Here is a 17,058-nt window from a genome sequence, read left to right as displayed (position 1 = left end):
TGTGGATACCTTTTCCCAATCCAAATGCATTTACTTTTTATAGGGAGGCAAATTTACTAGGTCAAAGAAAGAGTAAGTTTATTAGTCACTAAAAGCCGAGGAAGATGACAGAGATGTGATGGACACGCTGGTTAGAAATGAGAAGTTAAGAGTCCAAATAAAAGTGAAATAAAATTACAAATCAGCCCTTGGCTTGTCGGTGAGACATTGATGGTGATACATTGTGGCTGTTAAGTTGGAGATTTTGGTAGAGCTAACTTTGGCAGATTTGTAGTCTTTTGGAGACACATGCTGGCTTGTCCAAGAGGGAAAGATGACCTGGTTGTCTCTGCAGGATTAACTGAAGAGGTTATCCTGTTTACATACTTACCTGCAGTAAAAGGGAGAGGTCCTTACTGTTTGTTTGTTCTTCTCTTTCTCACTAATCACCAGCCAGTTTTTAATCCATTTTGCCTGTATATTCCCAGGAAGGGAAATAGTCATGTCTTGCATTCACCTCAGAACTTTTAAACATCAACAGGATATGGGTGTTTGTGGATGTCTGATGAGATGTAGGAAACAGTCTCCACTGTCCTCACAAACCCAGGAGATTGCATTTTCTCATAAATACAGGGCCTTATTGAAACAATACTTTTAGCACCTTTCTCAGCCTTCTTCATTCTTGGTAACATTCCGTTGTCCAATTACACTTTCCCCCTCACCTTTGTAATATAAACCTCTGCTGATTTTCTTTGCTCTGAGCTCTGATGAAGGGTCATCTGGACTCGAAACATTGGCTCTATTCTCTCCCAACAGATGCTGTCAGACCTGCTGAAATTTCCAGCATTTTTTGTTTTTGTTTCAGATTCCAGCAGCCGCAGTATTTTGCTTTTATCAGAGCCTTATTGACTCCATGTCACCTCTCCTAAAATACATTTTTCAAAAGGCTTTTCCTGTCAATATTACTGATTGTTGGTGCAGAGTATGTTGCCAAACTGGAAAATTATTTCCCAAGCCAAAGAGTGAAGCCCAGGTATTTGTAAGCCTGACACTGTCTTATCAGTATGAATTCATCCAATTTCACCCAGTTTCGCCCCTTAATATAACCTCATATTATCCCTTTTCACCTATTATCATGTCAGAATGCAGTGATATACTAATTGAAACCTTATTTATTTGTTTTCTTGAATCCTAGCCCCAGATCAGGTGCCTTTGATTGAGGATTTGGAACATATATTGGTGAGAGCATGGCAGGAATCTAACCTTACCGAAACCAAACAATACCAACAAGCTGTTTCTCCGTCAGTACCGTATGTGTCACCACCGACCTTGACTGTCACCCCAAAGCAACTTACTTGGTTGGCTAAGTTAGCGGCTAGCTCCTGCAAGAATGTTGTCAAAATCCTGGATTCGTCCAACTCATTGGCGGAAGGCCTCACAGAAACATTTAAGCTTCTCAGTGAGGGGAAATTGCAGGGAAAGAACTTTGTGGTGATCATATGCACCACTAAGAACCAAAGCACTGAGTCATGTGTGGTGATAACAGGTCAGTATTTGAAGTGTAAAAGTTGCTTATCTGCAGACAGAATAATTTTCTTGCATGATTTGAGCATTCTTTAATGTCTTGCTTCATTATGTGAATGTGCTGTCACCTCCCAATCCATATCCATTTATCTCGCAACGTCATTTTTGAAGTCTTCCACTCAGGTTTCCTGTCCCACCACAGCTGTCATTAAAGTAACAATCCTGTGGGTGGGATTTTACGACCTCGCTTATCCCGAAACTGTAAAATCCCACCGGATGTCAACGGACCTTCCCATTGCCCGCCCCTCGCCCGGTCTGATTCCCGTGGTGGGCAAGGCGGTAAAATTCTGGCCTGTGTGTCTGTAGCCAAGGTAAGCTATCCCACTTCAACTGTTTGAAGTTTCTTTGCAGCCTTTAACATGGTTGACTATGCCTTTCTGCTCCAATATTCCTCCTCAGCTGTCCAGGTGAGTGGGATTGTCCTTATTTGGCTTCATGCATAACCATCAATCATAGCCAGAGGATCACCGCAGTGGCTTCTGTTAATCAGGCCTTGCTACTTTTGGAGTTCCTTAAAGATCAATCCTGTCATATTATGTCTTAATGTGGCTCTGTGCCAAATTCTGTTTGATACAGCTTCTGGGAAAAACAATGTTTGTTACAGCTTCTACAGGTTGCTATTGTTTCACGCTGCCTCAGTGGTATAGATTTTCAAAATTAGCACGTCAGGGCAGTTGCATGTGGATCCAAGCATAGACACCAATATGGCCCGGACTGTTTACTGAAACTAAAATGCAAATTTGTAAAGTACATCTCCAGGTAAATGCTGGAGTCGGGATGCAGTATCTGACTAAGTATGATCACATAGCAGATAAGGAAAGGACATGCATTTATATAATACCTTTCACAACCTTGGGACATCCTAAAGTTCTTCACAGCCAAATACATAACCGATGAAGTTTATTTATTTATTTATTACTCACAAGTAGTCTTACATTAACACTGTAATGAAGTTACTGTGAACATCTCCTAGTCGCCACACTCTGGCGCCTGTTCAGGTACACTGAGAGAGAATTTAGCATGGCCAATGCACCTAACCAGCACGTCTTTGGACAGTGGGAGGAAACCGGATCATCCAGAGGAAACCCACGCAGACACATGGCGAATGTGCAAACTCCCCACAGATAGTGACCCAAGCCGGGAATCGAACCCGGGTCGAGAGGTGACATTCTCATTCACAGAGGCTGCAAGCTTGTGGCTGCAAAGAACAGGAGTGTTCCCCACAGCCCCAAATTCTGACCAGACCCCCATATCAGTCTCCATCTCCCATCTCTACCCAGCCCCAGTCTTACTTTCTTATTATTGTCCATTTAGTTCTGAATCCAGGGAATTGCTTGAAAAATGTCTGGGAGTGACTGCGATGCAGCCCCTTCTAGCCAGTAGAGTGCTATGATGCTGTTCACCATGATGTGGAGATGCCGGCATTGGACTGGGGTAAGCACAGTAAGAAGTCTCACAACACCAGGTTAAAGTCCAACAGGTTTATGTGGCAGCAGAAGCTTTCGGAGTCTCAGGCTCCTTCACTCACCTGAAGAAGGAGCCTGAGACTCCGAAAGCTAGTGCTGCCAAATAAAGTTGTTGGACTTTAACCTGGTGTTGTGAGACTTCTTACTATGCTGTTCGCCAGCTAGTGCAGGAAATGGACACCTCCCTCTTTACGTTGCTAACATCATTGTTGCCTTCAGTTTGTCATAGCACTATTGCCATCACTGATTAAACTCTCTGAATGAGCTGGATTTTACACTCCCCTTCTGGCGGCTTTCAAAGCAGAGGACTTGTTAAATGCAGTGGGCAACCTGCCTGTAATTATACCAGTGCAGGCTTGGTGTCAGGTAGCTTGGCTGTCACTACTTCCTGCTTAAGGGCTTCACCTGCTGCCACCGGGATTCAACCAGTAGTGATGGGAGGGACCAACACCCAAACGGCCAGCCTAGCAGGTTTGCCTGCATGGGTTGGTCGGGGAGCCCATCCTTAACATGTTGCCTGGACCGTTGGGAGCCCTCTCCAGGGATGGGGAATCAGGCATTGTTTAATTCAGCTTAGTTCACTAATTCTTTTGAAGGTGTCTTTATACTGAGACAGGCCAAGGATATGGCTGTTCACTGAGCAGAAATGCTAAATTGGTACTATGCTAAATGCACTAATAAATCTATTGAGTTAAAGGAAGTTGGCTTTAATGAAGAGTCCTTGATGAAGAAAATTTAGTGTAAGAATAAATACTTTTGAAATATTATTTGTCTGAAAGTTGTCTGTGAATATTTTTTAATCAGCAATTTTTTGAAATTCTTTTCATCCTGTTTTAAATTAAATTATCAATATTTTTCTGCTAATAAACTGTAGTGATCCAAGATTAATTATGCTTTTGTTTCATTTCTCCTTGAATCGATTTGTTTCCAGTTGAGATTGCTAGAAGTCCAATTTTTGTCATTCAATCCTGATTCGCTGTGAGAAGTATCTTTTGAAATTGAATGATCGAGGTGTTTTGGCTATCTAATTTGTTTTGACCAATGTCCAGCTACCAATTTATGCTTATTTCTTTTCTCCAGGAAAACGGCAAGCCGGATTTCTAGCAGAAAGAATGCTCAGTCCCAAAGAGCATCTGAAAGAAATCAACTACGAGCTTGTCACTGGAAAAGTCGGGGCACTGGGAGCTTTCTTCAGCAGCCTTTGTCCAGGTAAAATATTGCTCCCAGAATTGTGTGCTTCTCACAAAAACCTTGTCTGCAAAAGCTGGGGAATCTGATCAGGGGGGAAAAGGACAACATTGGCTACAGGGAGCTGGCAGCTGAGGGGACTGCAACACTCTGCTTGTGGGACAAAAGGAACACAAGTTTTTCCACCTTGCCCACAGCCCACCAACTGAACCACTGTGACCCACCCCAAGCATTTTTGGCCTTCCTCCACCCCCCTCTTTGATCTTACTCTGACCCCTTTTGATCACCTTCGCAATCCTCCAAATCACTCTGTTGTGCACCTCACACACCGCCCAGTAATCTCCATCTGAATCACCGCCTGTCTAATTGGAGCTGAGCCTGTCATTCAGGTATAAAATGCTGGATAAACTCAGCAGGTCTGGCAGCATCTGTGGAGAGAGAAGCAGAGTTAATGTTTTGAGGCCAATATTTCTGTTCTTCAGAACTGTGTTGACCAGCATTTCATAATTGTTTCTAAAGCCTGAAACACTATTGATGTTGAACTAACTAATCTATAGTTGCCAGGACTGACCTTACATTCTTTCTTGAATAATGGTGCTACATTTGCCACTCTCCAATCCTCTGGCACCTCCTTCATGTATAGGGAAGATTGGAAAATCATGACAACCGACCATATTCAGGTGCCATATATAAAAGGTGCCCAACATCACTCACCCGCCTTTGAAAAAAGAAGATGGACCTCTTGAAGAGAGAAGATGGACCTCCAGGAACACCTTATCTAAGGCATAGTAGGTTATGGTCCAAGTGCTGTTAAATGGGATTCATATAGAATTAGTATAGTTTGGTATTTAATGGTCAGCATAGATATGGTGGGCCAAAGAGTCTGGTTCTATGCTGTATGACTTAATGACTCTCTAACCCCTTCTGCTATGTCCACCACCACTTCCATTTGCAATCTGGAATGCAAGCCCCCTGGACCAGGTGACTTACCTACCCTAAATTTAGTCAGCCTTTCCTGTGTCTCCTCTCTCTCAATTTTCACTATATCTACTGCTTCTGCTATTTCTAATTCAACTGATATTTTGTCAGATTACTCTTCCTTTGTAGACATGGATACAAAAATGCTCAGAAAGTATTCTAGCCTTACCCTATGCTTCTAAACATGCATCACTTTCTTTGTCCCTTATAGGGCTCATTCCACTTCTTATTACCTGCTTCTTATTTACATGCTGGTTGGAGATTTGTGGGTTCCCTTTTATGTTGATGGTCCTTTTATTCTCATGCTCTCTTTGCCAGTCATATTTTCCTGTTCGCTCCCCCCCTTGATCTCTTGTGTTTGACCTCCTTCTCACTTGAAGAATTAACCTGACTTGCATCATATGTTTCATCATAATCTCTATCTCTCTCATCTTTGACCCTGGCCCCAGGAAGGCAACATACCATCCTGGATTCAGGTCTCTGGCCCTTGAAATGTCTTGTCTGTTCCCCAAGCTAAAGAATGCCCTTCCACTGTTGCTTTCCTTGTTTTGCACCCACTCATCCGTACAGCTAGGCCAGCCATAGTGCCAAGGAGCTGGTTCGCACTGCACTTCCAGATGAACTAATACTCTCACCAGTATTCAAGATTGATTACTGACTGGAGAAATTGAGCTGAAGAAATCAGATTGAAACGCAATGGTAATGAATATATATGTAACTTATTTATCAATTATGCACCCCATGAAATCTCATGTCATCAAGTTAAACATGGGCAAGGAAATCTCTGATTACCGTGTAGAAACCCCAGCTGATGAATCAGTACTCCTCCATGTGTTCAACTCGGAAGAAGCACCGATGGTGTAAATCTACTCTGGAAGGGAGACTTAAATGTCCATCACCAAGAGTGCTTGGTCGCAACACTACAGACCAGGCTGGCTGAGTCCTAAAGGACATAGCTCCTAGACTGGGTCTGCAAGAGATGGTAAGGGAACCAACAATAGGGAAAAATATAGTTGAGCACATCCTCACAAATCTGCCTGCCACAGATGCATCTGTCCATGACATTGTTGGTAGGATTGACCACTTTGTGGAGACCAAGTCTCATCTTCACATTGAGGATACCCTCCAGTATGTTGTGTGACGCTACCTCTCAGCGTGCTAAATGGAATAGATTTTGAACAGATCTGGCAACTTATTTGCTACCAAATAAACCCGTTGGACTTTAACCTGGTGTTGTTAAAACTCTTACTTAAAACTGCATAGCCATGAGGCACTGTGGGTCATTAGCAATAACAGAGTTGTACTCGACCACAATCTGTAACCTCATGGCCCGGCATCTCTCCCACTGCACCATTATCACCAAGCCAGGGGATCAAGCCTTGTTCAGTGATGAGTGGAGGAGAGCATGCCAGGATCAGGTAGACCTGATGCGTGGAGTTATGGGGATAGGGTGGGGGGGGGGGGCTGGGTGAGCTGCTCTTTCCAAGAGTCAATGCAGACTTGATGGGCCAAATGGCTTCTTTCTGCAGCATTGATAGGCAGAACTAAATGATTCCACAGTCAACAGATCAAAAGCTCTGCAGTCGTGCCACAACCAGTCATGAATGTTGGTGGACAATTAAACAACTGACTGGAGAGAGGAGGCTCCACAAATATCCCCATCCTCAGTGATGAAGGAGCCCAGCAGATCACTGCAAAAGATAAGGTACTTGCAAAAATCTTCAGCTGGAAGTACTGAGTGGGTGATCCACCTCAGCCTCCTTCGGCATCACAATCTGATTCACTCCACGTTACATCAAGAAACTGTCGGAGGCACTGGATACTGTAAATGCTATGGACCTTGACAATATTCTAGCAGTAGTAGTGAAGATTTGTGCTCCAGAACTTGCCACACCCCAAGCCAAGTTGTTCCAATACAGCTACTACACTGGCATCTATTGGGCAATGTGGAAAATTGCACAGGCATTTTCTGTATACAAAAAGCAAGACAAATCCAACCCAGCTAATTATTGTCCAGTCAGTCACTCTGCATCATGAGTAAAGTGATGGAAGAAGTCATCAACAGCGTTATCAAGCAGCAGCTGTTCAGCAATAACCTGCTCACTGACACTCATTTTGGGTTCTGCTAGGGTCACTCAGCTCCTGATCTCATTAAGCCTTGGTTCAAACACTGACAAAAAAGATGAACACAGCAAGGAGTCTAACAACACCAGGTTAAAGTCCAACAGGTTGATTTGGTAGCAAACGCCACTCGCTTTCGGAGCGCTGCTCCTTTGTCAGGTGAATGGGAGATCTGCTCATAAACAGCAAACAGGGTATGAGCAGATCTCCCACCGACCTGACGAAGGAGCAGCGCTCTGAAAGCTCGTGGCGTTTGCTACCAAATAAACCTGTTGGACTTTAACCTGGTGTTGTTAGACTCCTTACTGTGTTTACCCCAGTCCAACGCCGGCATCTCCACATCAAAAAAGATGAACTTCAGAGTTGAGGTGAGAGTGACAGCTTTTGACATCAATGCAACATTTGACCTAGTATGGCATCAAGGAGCCCTTGCAAAGCTGGAGCCAATGGGAATCGGGGGAGAACTCACCACTGGTTGGATCATATCTGTCACAAAGGAAGATGGTTGTGATGGTTGGAGATCAATCATTTCACCTCCAGGACATCACTGCAGGATTTCCTCAGGGTAGTGTCCTAGGCCCAGCCATCTTCAGCTGCTTCATCCATGACCTTCCTTCCATCATAAGGTCAGAAATGAGGATGTTTGCCGATGATTGCACAATGTTCAGTACCATTCACGACTCCTCAGGTACTGAAGCAGTCCATGTCCAAATGCAGCTAGACCTGGACAATATCCAAGCTTGGGCTGACAAGCGGCAAGTAACATTTGTGCCACACAGGTGCCAGGCAATGACCATCTCCAAAAGGAGAGAACCTAAACGTTGCCCCTTGACATTCAATGGTACTTCCATCGCTGAATCCCCCACTACCAACATCCTGGGGCTTACCATTGACCAGCGACTAAGTTGGACTAACCACATAAATACTGTGGCTACAAGGGCAGGTAAAAGGCAAGGAATGCTGTGGCAAGCCATTCAGTTCCTGACTCCCCTAAGCCTATCCAGCTTCGACACGGCACAGGTCATGAATCTGATGAAATACCTTCCACCTGCCTGGAGTGGACTGCAGCTCCAACAACACTGACAAAGCTCGATACCATCCAGGACAAAGTAGCTCATTTGATTGGCATCCCATCCACAAATCCACATTCCATTCACTCCCTCTGCCACTGACGAGATGCACTGCAGGAACTGAGCATGGCTCCTCAGGCAGCAGCTTCCAAATGCATGACTGCTACTGTCTAGAAGGACAAGGGCAACAGACCAATGGGAGCACCACCATCTGGAGGTTCCCCTCCAAACCACACACCACCTTGATTTGGAAATATATTGCCATTCCTTCACTCTCACTGGGCCAAAACCCGAGAACTCCCTCCCTATAAGACCATAAGACCTAGGAGCCAAAGTAGGCCATTTGGCCCATCGAGTCTGCTCTGCCATTCAATGAGATCAACTGAACTGATAAAATCCTCAACTCCACTTTCCTGCCTCCTCCCCATAGCCCTTAATTCCCTTAACTGATTAGAAATATGTCTATCTCAGCCTTGAACATACTTAACAGCCTCTGTAGCCCTCTGCGGTAAAGAATTCCGCTGTTTCTAAGAGAAGGAATTCCTCCTCATCTCTGTCCTTATTCTGAGATTATGCCCTCTGGTCCTAGACTCTCCCACAAGGGCAAACAACCTCTCAGCATCTACCCTGTCAAGCCCCCTGAGAATCTTATGTCTCAATCAGGTCGCCTCTCATCCTTCTACTCTCCAATGAGAACAGGCCCAACCTACTCAACCTCTCCTCATAAGAAAATCCCTCCATACCCGGGATCAATCTAGTGAACTTTCTCTGGTCTCCTTTCAATGCCGGTATATTTTTCTTTGGATAAGGGGATCAAAACTGTTCACAACATTCTAGGTGTGGTCTAACTTGTGCCTTGTATGGTTTTGGCAAGACTTCCCGATTTTTATCCTTCATTTCCTTTGAAATATAGGGAACATTCCATTTGCCTTCCATATTACCTGCTGAACTTGCATGCTAGCTTTTTGTGATTTATGCACGAGGACCCCCAAATGCCTCTGTGCTGCAGCTTTCTGCAGTGTTTCTCCATTTAAATAATATTCAGCTCCTTTATTCTTCCTACCAAAGTGCATAACTTCACGTTTTCCTACATTATATTCCATTTGCTAACTTTTGCAACCTATCTGTCTATGTCTCTCTGTAGACTCTTAGTGTCATCCTCCCTAACAGCACTGTGGATGTACCTACATACACCACATGGACTGCAGTGGTTAAGAAGCCAGCTCACCACCACCTACTGAAGGGCAATTAGGGATGGGCAATAAATGCTGGCCTCACCAGCAACACCCACATCCACATAAATGAAAATAAAAGCTTTCTGTTCTTATTTTGATTAGAAGGAGATATCGATGCACTTTTAGAAAAGTGTAGTCTGGTAAAGAATGGGCAAGGCACTTCTGTCACTGCTTCGTTAAAGAAATTTGATGATACCACAATTCAGAAACCCACTATTTGTTCAGGTAAGCAACAAGACTAATTACTTTGCAGGTTACATGTGGTAAGAAATATTTAAGGTCATTAGTTACTATTCAGCAACATTTAGCAGCAGTGTGTATGATCTACAAGATGCATTGCAGCAATTCACCAAAGATCCTTGGACAGCATCTTCCAAACCCACGACCACTTCCATCTAGAAGGACGAGGGCAGCAGATAAATGGGAACACCATCACCTGCAAGTCCCCCTCCAAACCACTCACTATCCTGACTTTGAAAAATATCGCCTGTTCTTTTGCAGTCGCTGGGTCAAAATCCTGGAATTCCCTCCCTAACAGCATTGTGGACTGCAGCGATTCAAGAAGGCAGCTTACCACCACCTTTTCAAGGACAACTAGGGATGGGCAATAAATGCTGGCCAGCCAGTGACGCCCATGTCCCATGAATGAATATCAAAAAATTTATAAAAATATAAAATATTTTGAATATGTAAAAAAAAATCCCTTTGGTCCTTTGTTCAGTGGAGGAATGTGATTGGCTCAATGGTAAGTAAACATGTGGACACATTCGCCGGAAACTTCGAACTTGTCCATGGCTGGGATTCTCATGTCCCACTGCTGCGAATGGAGTTTTGGCTGAGTGTCAGATCCTCCGTTCTCGCTGGCAGTGTGGTGGTAATGGATGAGATTGGAGAATCCCGCTCACTATCTGAGTGAGAAGAATGGAGACAGTTGCTTGATGTACCCTCCCTCGACTCCTGCTGAGGGCCAGCTTGCCAGAATAAATGTACCTGGTCTTCAGGGGTCCTCGCCATGAGGTGCCCTCTCCCTGGTGCAAGCAGCCCTCTGCTTGAGCCAGCAGCTCTGAGAGGCAAGTTGTCATTCCCAATTGGATGTCAGCCCTGGAGCTGCCAGCATCATCCTGCCCTGGGGTACAGCTGCCTACCTCCACATGGGGGTGTCTCCAATTTGCAGTCCCAGAGACTGCAATTATAGAATCCTACAGTGCAGAAGGCTTGACGTCCGTGGTAGGGAAGTTGTTGGAGAGGATTCTTAGAGACAGGATGTATGTGCATTTAGAACGGAACAATCGCATTAGTGACAGACAGCATGATTTTGTAAGAGGGAGGTCGTGCCTTACAAATTTGGTGGAGTTTTTTGAGGAAGTGACAAAAACGGTTGATGAAGGAAGGGCCGTGGATGTCGTCTATATGGATTTCAGTAAGGCATTTGACAAAGTCCCACATGGCAGGTTGGTTAAGAAGGTTAAGGCTCATGGGATACAAGGAGAAGTGGCTAGATGGGTGGAGAACTGGCTTGGCCATAGGAGACAGAGGGTAGTGGTCGAAGGGTCTTTTTCCGGCTGGAGGTCTGTGACCAGTGGTGGCTCTGTACTGGGACCTCTGCTATTTGTGATATATATAAATGATTTGGAAGAAGGTGTAACTGGTGTAATCAGCAAGTTTGCGGATGACACGAAGATGGCTGGACTTGCGGATAGCAAAGAGCATTGTCGGGCAATACAGCAGGATATAGATAGGCTGGAAAATTGGGCGGAGAGGTGGCAGATGGAGTTTAATCCGGATAAATGCGAAGTGATGCATTTTGGAAGAAATAATGTAGGGAGGAGTTATACAATAAATGGCAGAGTCATCAGGAGTATAGAAACACAGAGGGACCTAGGTGTGCAAGTCCACAAATCCTTGAAGGTGGCAACACAGGTGGAGAAGGTGCTGAAGAAGGCATATGGTATGCTTGCCTTTATAGGACGGGGTATAGAGTATAAAAGCTGGAGTCTGATGATGCAGCTGTTTAGAACGCTGGTTAGGCCACATTTGGAGTACTGCGTCCAGTTCTGGTCGTCGCACTACCAGAAGGACGTGGAGGCGTTAGAGAGAGTGCAGAGAAGGTTTACCAGGATGTTGCCTGGTATGGAGGGTCTTAGCTATGAGGAGAGATTGGGTAGACTGGGGTTGTTCTCCTTGGAAAGACGGAGAATGAGGGGAGATCTAATAGAGGTGTACAAGATTATGAAGGGTATAGATAGGGTGAACAGTGGGAAGCTTTTTCCCAGGTCGGAGGTGACGATCACGAGGGGTCACGGGCTCAAGCTGAGAGGGGCGAAGTATAACTCGGATATCAGAGGGACGTTTTTTACACAGAGGGTGGTGGGGGCCTGGAATGCGCTGCCAAGTAGGGTGGTGGAGGCAGGCACGCTGACATCGTTTAAGACTTACCTGGATAGTCACATGAGCAGCCTGGGAATGGAGGGATACAAACGATTGGTCTAGTTGGACCAAGGAGCGGCACAGGCTTGGAGGGCCGAAGGGCCTGTTTCCTGTGCTGTACTGTTCTTTGTTCTATCAAGTCTGCACCGACCACAATCCCACCCAGGCCTTATCCCCACAACCCCATGCATTTACCCTAGCTAGTCCCCATGACACTCAGGGGCAATTTAGCATGGCCAATCCAGCTAACACACACATCTTTGGACTGTGGGAAGAAAACCGGAGCACCCTGAGGAAACCCACGCGGACACGGGGAGAATGTGCAAACTCCACACAGACAGTCACCCAAGCCAGGAATTGAACCAGGTTCCATGGCGCTGTGAGGCAGCAGTGCTAACCACTGTGCCACCGTGCCGCCCCCCCAACCAAGGGCTGGAGTGGCAGTTGGGTGAGGAATGAGAGAAGAGGATTAAAGTATGTGATCAATGACAAACAGACATAAATATTCGTTCAGTAATCATTATTTTTAAAATAATGTTAATGAATAAATTACAGTTCTGTGGTGGACTGTATGCTTTGGTCAAGATGATTGCGGGAATGAAGTCAATTCCGTACAACCTGCTGTCAATTTATTCAGTCTGATTCATAAATTTGACAAACTATAAGTTTAAAAATAGTGATGAATTTGTGGGATTTTGTCCTTTCAATGTCTATTTGTGCTCCACAGTTTCAAACAAAGAAACCTGTCAGATACACCCCGTTCAGCTTGCAGTAGCTCGCAAGTTACTGTCCCACGTCTGTGCTATTGCTGATTCCAGCACGCAAAATCTGGATTTGGGCTCCTTTGAGAAAGTTGACTTCCTTATTTTGGTGCCTCCATCGGAAGTGGCCTACCAGCAGACTGTGCTGCGTGTCAGGCAGTCAGGTAAGGAGGACGAGCTGCTAAGAGAAATTGTGTGCTAAAAATATCTAAATTAGTTGTTGAGACAGGAAGTCACTGGCAAGGAGTTTAATAGTTGTACATTTTATTTTACCAGGTCTAATCAAGCAACTATATATTTTTACTTTATTTATGTTCTGATGAGTTTAAACCACTGTTCCAGTCTGTTTAATTGGAACTCAGAGTGACAAGAAATTCTCCTGGCATAAATTGACCTTTTGTAACTAATCTCTTAAAAGTATAACTTCCTCATCATTTAAAAATGATTCTTATCACTTTGAGAGTTGACTAACAAAATGGAATATTAATGATGCAAATCAATGTCTTGTGTGGACAGTTAGACCATGAGATAGAACTTCCACTGAGCTGACCCACAAGGAGTGATCTGAAAGCCAGGGAAACCGGCAATTTGGGATTCCCCCAGACACCAGAGCTTTAACTCCTCTCACCCCTGTCTGCACTGCCCCTCTCCCCGCCCACCCGCCCTGCTGCTGCCCCTCTCGCCCCCGCTGCTGCCCCTCTCCCCCCCGCTGCTGCCCCTCTCGCCCGCGCTGCTGCCCCTCTCGCCCCCGCTGCTGCCCCTCTCGCCCCCGCTGTTGCCCCTCTCGCCCCCGCTGCTGCCCCTCTCGCCCCCGCTGCTGCCCCTCTCCCCCCCCGCTGCTGCCCCTCTCGCCCCCGCTGCTGCCCCTCTCGCCCCCGCTGCTGCCCCTCTCGCCCCCGCTGCTGCCCCTCTCGCCCCCGCTGTTGCCCCTCTCGCCCCCGCTGCTGCCCCTCTCGCCCCCGCTGCTGCCCCTCTCGCCCCCGCTGCTGCCCCTCTCGCCCCCGCTGCTGCCCCTCTCGCCCCCGCTGTTGCCCCTCTCGCCCCCGCTGCTGCCCCTCTCGCCCCCGCTGCTGCCCCTCTCGCCCCCGCTGCTGCCCCTCTCGCCCCCTCTGCTGCCCCTCTCGCCCCCTCTGCTGCCCCTCTCGCCCCCGCTGCTGCCCCTCTCGCCCCCGCTGCTGCCCCTCTCGCCCCCGCTGCTGCCCCTCTCGCCCCCGCTGCTGCCCCTCTCGCCCCCGCTGCTGCCCCTCTCGCCCCCGCTGCTGCCCCTCTCGCCCCCGCTGCTGCCCCTCTCGCCCCCGCTGTTGCCCCTCTCGCCCCCGCTGTTGCCCCTCTCGCCCCCTCTGCTACCCCTCTCGCCCCCGCTGCTGCCCTTCTCGCCCCCGCTGCTGCCCCTCTCGCCCCCGCTGCTGCCCCTCTCGCCCCCGCTGCCCCTCTCGCCCCCGCTGCTGCCCCTCTCGCCCCCGCTGCTGCCCCTCTCGCCCCCGCTGCTGCCCCTCTCGCCCCCGCTGCTGCCCCTCTCGCCCCCGCTGCTGCCCCTCTTGCCTTACTGCTCAGCAGCGGTTGGGGGGGAGGGGGTGGCTGGACGAGAGGAGCAGCGAGAGCAGGGACTGGCAGACAGATCGTTGAATGATGAGTATTTGTTAATCCACGTCCTATAGCAGAGCCTGGTCTCCAGTTGTGGCCAGTGGACCAAGACCTCGCTCCGCTGAGACTGTGCTGGTTGGTGTGCAACAACTACCCAACATTAACAGAATCCAAGTGCAAGTATCTTCCACCTCACTCCACCCCAGACACACAAATGGATTTTACCTGAAACGTCAGGACATTTATGGACAGCTCCAACAGCAACAGACCTGAACATCACCCTGTCATCATAGCCTAGGAACTCTGACCCACATTGTTACCCTGAGCGAGACGTGACTGGCAGGAAAAGACCAGCTTAAAGAACAAGGGGGCAGATACACCTTCTCCTGGAAAAGAAACCAAAAGAAAAAAATTGTCTCTACGGGGTCAGCTTCACCATAATTGGTCAGGTGTGTCATTGAACCTCCCCATGGGGTGAGTGAATGCCTCATGACCCTCCTGCTCACCCTGCCCCAGAAGCAGCACATCACAACCGTCAGCGCCTACGCCCCAACCCCAGATGCAGCGGAGAGACAAGAAGCATTCGACACCAGCCTTGACCAATCGTTGTCCCGCATCCCAAAGGGAGACAAGCTGATTCTCCTCGGCAACTTCAATGCTAGAGTTAGGAGGGATGAAACCTATGGAAAGGCATATTGGGCAGAGAAGGCATGGGGAAAATAAATGCCACTGGAGACCTCCACCTGACAAAATGCCTAGAATATAAGAACATAAGAACTAGGAGCAGGAGTGGGCCATCTGGCCCCTCGAACCTGCTCCGCCATTCAATAAGATCATGGCTGATCTTTTTGTGGACTCAGCTCCACTTACCTGCCCGCTCACCATAACCCTTAATTCCTTTACTGTCCAAAAATTTATCTATCCTTGCCTTAAAATCATTCAATGAGGTAGCCTCAACTGCTTCACTGGGCAGGGAATTCCACAGATTCACAACCCTTTGTGTGAAGAAGTTCCTCCTCAACTCAGTCCTAAATCTGCTTCCCCTTATTTTGAGGCTATGCCCCCTCGTTCTAGTTTTACCTGCCAGTGAAAACAGCTTCCCTGCTTCTATCTTATCTATTCCCTTCATAATCTTATACGTTTCTATAAGATCTCCCCTCATTCGTCTGAATACCAATGAGTATAGCCTCACTCTACTCAGTCTCCTCATAAGCCAACCCTCTCAACTCCAGAATCAACCTAGTGAATCTCCTCTGCACCCCCTCCAGTGCCAGTATATCCTTTCTCAAGTAAGGTGACCAAAACTGTACACAGTACTCCACCATGAGCTGGCCTTTATGAACACCCTGTTCTGTCAGAGGAACAAACCGAAAACCTCATGGCGACACCCGTGCTCCAAGCACTGGCACCTCATAGACTATATCATTGTCCAAGTAACGGACTGCAAAGATGTCCACATCACCCGCTCCATGACTGGAGCTAATGACTGCTGGACTGACCACCGATTAATCTGCATCTCCATCTCCATCACCCTGACTGCAAACCAGCAGAGGCAGGTAAAGCTCCAACGCAGGAGACTCAATGTTGCTGGACTAAAAAACCCTGAGAAGAAAGAGCTATACAGTTGGTGCCTCACAACTAACCTGGCGATGACCAACGAGCCAGAGCCGCAGAGTGGCCAAAGCACTTGGTCCACCTTAAAAGCCGCTATAGTCAGCACCTACGAGGTGACGGTTGGGCTCTCGACCAGGATACATCAATGTTCGATACTAGTTCGATGCGAATGATCAGGAGATCCTGGATCTTCTTGACCACAAACGCAAGGCGTTCACGAACTGGCAGCTCCATCAAAACTTGAGTGAGAGGAAACAGGCCTACAGGCAACTGAAAGTTGAAGTGCAACAAAGAACCTGTGCCCTAAAGAACAGATGATGGTGGAAAGCGCACAGGAGACTCAGCAACTGGCCGAGAATCATGATGTGCACGGCTTCTTCTGAGCAATTAAAACCATCTATGGTCCGAGTACTCAAGGACCCACCTACTGAGGGCCAAAAATGGAGAGGCACACATCAAAACTAGATGCTGGAGAGAGCACTTCAAGAACCTCCTCAACCAAGACGAGCCTTGAACGCAAGTGCCCTCAACATCATCCCGCAACATGCTCCCCACCAGAATCTCATTGCAACCCCAACTCATCATGAGGTCAAAAAAAGCCATCCATGATGACATGCAATCCATGATCCTCACCAATGAAGCCACCACCACAGACCCAATATGACTCTGAATATCAACGCTCTTCTCCATCTTTCTCGCAGCAATACTCCACCCATCACCCTGAAGCTCCCTGCTGGACAGGGGGAAACTGGACAGGGGGAAAGTGTTCAACCTCCAACATCTCTAGGCCAGAACCAAGACCACCCCAACTTCTGTCATTGAGCTGCAGTACGCAGATGACGCCTGTGTGTGTGAACACTCAGAGGTGCTACTAACCATCGTCGACGCATCCACCTAGGCATATGAGAGAATGGGTCTCAAATTAAACACCCAGAAAGCAAAGATTCTCTACCAGCCTTCTCCTGCCACACAAAACTGTCCCCCAACCATCAAGGTCCACGGTGAGCCCCTGGCCAACGTGGATCATTTCACATACCTCGGGAGCCTCCTC

The 17,058-nt window shown here is 47.4% G+C and overlaps 1 protein-coding gene across 1 annotated transcript in view; it reads left to right on the top strand.

The window, feature by feature from the left end:
• greb1 (growth regulating estrogen receptor binding 1) overlaps window positions 1-17,058 on the top strand; it is a 161,598-nt gene that overhangs the window by 53,745 nt on the left and 90,795 nt on the right. The window contains exons 10-13 of the mRNA XM_078213125.1: window positions 1,175-1,525; window positions 4,110-4,238; window positions 9,724-9,846; window positions 12,776-12,973. Of these exons, the coding sequence (XP_078069251.1) occupies window positions 1,175-1,525; window positions 4,110-4,238; window positions 9,724-9,846; window positions 12,776-12,973 (801 nt within the window). The remainder of the gene's footprint in view (window positions 1-1,174; window positions 1,526-4,109; window positions 4,239-9,723; window positions 9,847-12,775; window positions 12,974-17,058) is intronic.

This window comes from Mustelus asterias, chromosome 5 (assembly GCF_964213995.1).
Source record: "Mustelus asterias chromosome 5, sMusAst1.hap1.1, whole genome shotgun sequence".
Classification (NCBI taxonomy): Eukaryota; Metazoa; Chordata; class Chondrichthyes; order Carcharhiniformes; family Triakidae; genus Mustelus; species Mustelus asterias.
This window is presented reverse-complemented; position numbering and strand designations above follow the sequence as displayed.